At 45.9% G+C, this 4,946-nt stretch overlaps 1 protein-coding gene across 1 annotated transcript in view; it reads right to left on the reverse strand.

Annotated features, from left to right (window-relative positions):
* Positions 1–4,144, reverse strand: part of FERMT1 (fermitin family member 1) — a gene marked incomplete at its 5' end in the record, with an annotated part of 44,866 nt that extends 40,722 nt beyond the window's left edge. The window contains 2 exons of the mRNA XM_015417486.1: positions 718–931; positions 4,004–4,144. Coding sequence (XP_015272972.1) covers positions 718–931; positions 4,004–4,144 — 355 coding nt within the window. The remainder of the gene's footprint in view (positions 1–717; positions 932–4,003) is intronic.
* Between the last annotated feature and the right edge of the window lie 802 nt (positions 4,145–4,946).

The raw sequence follows: 4,946 nt of genomic DNA on the forward strand, positions 1-4,946 counted from the left end.
TATTTTTGCCATAACCATTTGTTCCCATATTTTCCTACACCAAAGTCCCAAAGATGGGCTCAGCGTCTAAGCTCTGATGAGATCGGGCTAGCCTGGGAGACCCAGGTCAGGGTCCGTCTGTTTCTACCTTCTACTTTCTCCCTTTACTGAGGAAATCTTGATTTAAAATCCTTCAGGCAAGGATTACCCCCTGCCCCTTTGCTTAAATACCAAACTACAGGGACTTATACACCGACAGCACTATATTAATAAAAGCAGCCATTTTCTGGAAGCAAAATTGTCTTTCTTAATGTGGAAAGTAGCTCTAAGTAGACCATCATTCCAGGATTGGGAGCAGAAAACATCAGGTGACTCTGGGCCAGCAACTAACTAACTAACTAACACACTAACTAACACACTAACTAACACATTAACTAACACACTAACTAACACACTAACTCTTTCTCTCTCTCTCTGCCTAACCTACCAGAAGGGTTTGTTGTTGTGGGGATAAAATGGAACGAGAGAGAAGGATATTGAGAAAGCCATTTTGGGTCCCTGCTGGGAAGAAAAGCAGGGCATAAATATCTAAAGAAATCACTAATCTATTTTCTGGGGCTCAAACTCTCTGACATAAATTATACACGTCTAAAGATACCTTATGTGAAAATGCCTTGTACAAACTTTCTCCCTCATCAGAACCGGCTAATCCAGATGTTTAACAGAGGCATCCCTTACCCAGCGCTGAGTTTTGCTTTGTCAACTAAAGTTCGGGGCTGGTACATTTCCGCAAGCGTTTCTGGTGTACAGACGGGGTGGTTGGAAGCAAGGTTGTTCCAGTTCTGTTTGGCTAGCGGGCTGTCCCCGAACCATGCGAGGGTCGAAGAGTCAGGCGTACCGCTGGTAGGACTGTAAATGGGACTCATGGTTTTGCTGTATAAGCCGGGACTTGCTGGAATATTAGACATGAAACAAACCGCTCAGTCTGGGATAGCACCCAAAGTCAAAACAGTAAGAACATTTCCTATGAAGAGGCAGAACGTCATAGTTACAAGATCACATAGAGCTTATATGAATCCATACAGTCACCTAAGCACACCACGGCCATGTTAAAGTTCAGTTTACCTCAGGTCTTAGCAGTAAAACAGGCACAACCTCAGGTTCCGAGGGGGCCTGGACAAAAAGGCTTTATGTGGGCCCCCTCACATGCAAATACACACGCATTTCCAGGGGCTGAAGGGTGGGACTACAGGGGAAAACGTCCATGGACCCCTTATCCAGGAAGCTGAGCAAGCCCTGGCTAAAAATCCTGCATTCTCTTAAAGTGGGAGGAGGGTGTGTGTGTGTGTGTGTGTGATTTTGGCCTAGTCACTCTCTCTTCGGCATAGTCACTCTCTCTCAGCATCTCAGAACCACCTGCTACACAGGGCTGTCGTGAAGATAAAATAGGGGAGGGACATGTATAAATGGAAGGCAGGGGGAATGTGTGCGGTACACATAGGAGACGGCTCATCTACACAAACACCAAGTCACGTGATTCTTTTTCATACAACATTTGGGCCGTGTCAGTCTGGGAATTAGGGCTTTTACTAACAAATACTAGCCAGGGCTGACCTTGCTCAGCCTCTGAGGTCTGACAAGATTGGGCTATCCTGGGCTATCCAGGTCAGGGCAAATTTAGCAAGCTATAAAGAGAGAAAGGACGCATCTGTGCCCAGATCTCACCATTGTTTTATTAAGAAAAAAAGGAAAAAAACCGTCTGCCTGCAAATTAAAACGACTGTCGTTATTACAGGAAGAGGAAGCTTGTTATGTGCTGCGGGACGAGTGCGCGGCTCACGGAATTTCACAAAGCAGCTCCAGGACCAACAATAAAGCCATACATTAAGAAACGAATTGGTAAGGACGGTGAACAGAAGTCTGAGGGTAGAGACAGACTCTTTCGGCGCCAGACACCAAAACTATTTCCCTTGCTGGAACATATGGAGGAAGGCATTGGGATTGCAAAGGGGTTTTCGGGGGGGTGTGTGTGTCTGTTGTTAAGCAAATGCATAATAGAGGCCTTTGTGGCACATTTATGCATGTGGGGTGTATGGACGCAGTGGTTATGCAGAGAATTTTGTAGCTTCTGCTGTTTTCTCACATTCGATGCATTAGCGCACGAAGCTCTGAAGAAACAGCTGAAGCCTGCATTTCAGGAGAGACGACAAAAATACCCTCAGTTCATCTAGTAGTACAGCTGATGCGTGCGTTTAAAGTGCCGTCAAGTTGCAACCAACACGGCAACCCCAGCAGGGGACTCTCAAGACAAGTGATTAAGCAGAGGTGTTTCGTCACTGCCTTCCTCTTCAGAGCCTTCCTTGGTGGTCTCCCATCCAAGTAGGAACCCTGCTGAGCTTCCAAAATCTGATAAGACAGGGCGATGCCAATGCCGCCTTCCCTCCCAAAACTGACATGACCTACTTTGAATAGATGAAAGCCTTTAGGGAAGCTATAGAAGAGATGCGATAACAGATGAAGGAACAGCAGGAGCAGAGCTGAGCTTGTCCAACAGCACTGCTTTGCCCCAAACAAGCAGTAAAACATATGTGAGCAGATCGGCGGAGTGGAATCTTTATGGCTCTTTTGAGAGACAGCGTGGTACGGCACTCAGAGGGTCAGTGAGGATTTGGGAGACCCAGGTTCAAATCGTTCTTCTGCCACTGAAGCTCACTGCGCGGTCACTCACTCAGTCTAAGCTACACCACAAGGTTGTTGTGGGGATAGAAATGAGCCACCGTACACGCCACCCTGAGTTCCTTGGAGGAAGGGCTGGGTAAAACCGTGACAGAGTGTAAGATAGCAGGGTGGAGTCGATAGTGCATTGGACTCGGGAGACCTGGTTCAGATCCCAACAACACTTAAGTAACTTCGAGTAAGTCAGACTCAGTTCCCCATCTGTAAAATGGGGATATGGGTTTCCTACCTCACAGAGCTCCTGTGAAGACGAGCGAGGCAAATGGATGCACAGCCCTTTACAAATATAAACCGCAGATTAACTGATATGAAAAGTAAATCGTCATAAGATTCCTCTGTCGTGCAAGATCCTACTTTGGCAAAGGAACCAGCCCGGGTGGGCCCAAGTTTTTTTCACATCTTACAAACAAGGCTCTGCGAAAGGATGCCTGGTTTAGAGATTTTCTCACACCCTGTGCATCTGGCAACAATGGCTGAGCTCACATCATCCAGTGCCTTAAGAGAAGCTGCTATCCAGAAGAAGCACACTTAGTGATTAGCTCACTGTCAATTATACTGTGACTTCATTTTCATGCTCACACCTGACTAGTGGTCACTGGCAAAGTCTACTCTAAGACATCTGCCCATGCGTTAAGTCGCTCATTGTTGCTGCTGAGGTTCTCTCTGCATTATCTCCAGCTTCCACTTACAGCCTTCTGGGGACCAAAGCATCTATCTCTAAACTCAGAAAGTTGTTTGGAGTTTTGATGGCGGCCTGACCACCAGCATCTAACAGCACACCATCCTCGCCCCTGCGATGGGTCCCCAAGCTAATCACTGGCTGCCCCTAGAGACCAACTTTTTGGTCCTGATTTTCTGTAAAGTCCATACTGACGTTGCTTGACTTCCTACTCTGCTTCGCCTTCTTGACTTTAACCACGATTCCGATTCGGGCTGCTAGCCCTCCGTTCCCAAATGTCAAAAACTTGACAATGTGTACTTGTGAAGTTGTTGGTATGCCAACAAACAAGAAGAAGGCGGGGTGTGAGGAGAGATGAGGATTGTCCTTGGCCACACACGTGGTGGGGGTGGGGGTTTGAGATTGTTCCCTTATCCTACTTCTCCACTGAACAAAGCTGAAGGCTTCTTCAAGCCTAAAGAACCTGCTTCCAACTTAAGTGGCTCTGCTATTGTTGAGAGCCTATAGCTTTTTAAACAGCTGCAAACAGCAAATAACAGTTTTATTTTTCTTGCTCTTTTTTAAATTAAAGAATTAAAATCAACTCAGTGATATGTTTCAGGCTCTTACCTGGCAATCCTAAACTCCCCGGGGAGTGAGGCAAATTTAAAACGTCTTCTATGACTGGTTCTTTGTTCTTGTCTTTCTTCTTTTTCTTTTTTGTGTCTTCCGATTGCCTCAGCAGGGAAAGTTCTTCCGCTCGCCTAATACCTGGGACAGAATTTTAGAAGGCAGAGCTACAGTGTCTTTTAAAAAAGAATCCATCGATCTTTTAGAAACCATTCCAGTCCCTCACACAATATTATTTTAAACAATAAATACACACCTCACTCAAGGATAGCGTCATCATATGAAGGTATTGTTATTACAAAGCCACAATGAGCACTGCTATACACAACCTACAATTCTTGATACCTTGCCACAGGAAAACGTTCTAGGACACGCTCATAATATTAAGGATATACTTCCAGAACATACCACTTAGAAGTCTTGAACCAGTAGCACCTTAAATACTAACAAAATTTGTGGTACGGTAAGAGCTTTCGTGAGTCACTGTTCACTTCTTCAGAAGTATCTGGAGAAGTGAGCAGTGACTCACGAAAGCTCATACCCTGGCCACAAATTTTGTTAATCTTTAAGGTGCTTGTTGTTGTTGTTCAGTCGCACAGTCGAGTCAGACTCTTCGCGACCCCATGGACCAGATCCCGCCAGGCCTTCCGGTCTTCCGCCGTCCTCTGAAGTTTGCTCAACTTTATGTTCGTTGCATCTATGACACTGTCTAACCATCTCATCCTTTGCCGTCCCCGTCTTCTTTGACCTTCAGTCATTCCCAGCATCAGGGTCTTCTCCAGGGAGTGCTCCCTTCTCATTTGGTGGCCAAAGTATTTGAGCTTCAGCTTCATTATCTGGCCTTCCAGGGAACAGTCAGGGTTGATTTCCTTTAGGATTGACTGATTTGATCTTGCAGTCCGAGACTTTAAGGTGCTACTGGACTCTTACTCTTTTCTCCTGC

The sequence above is a fragment of the Gekko japonicus genome, unplaced genomic scaffold, assembly GCF_001447785.1.
Source record: "Gekko japonicus isolate JY-2015 unplaced genomic scaffold, Gekko_japonicus_V1.1 scaffold3683, whole genome shotgun sequence".
Taxonomy (NCBI): Eukaryota; Metazoa; Chordata; class Lepidosauria; order Squamata; family Gekkonidae; genus Gekko; species Gekko japonicus.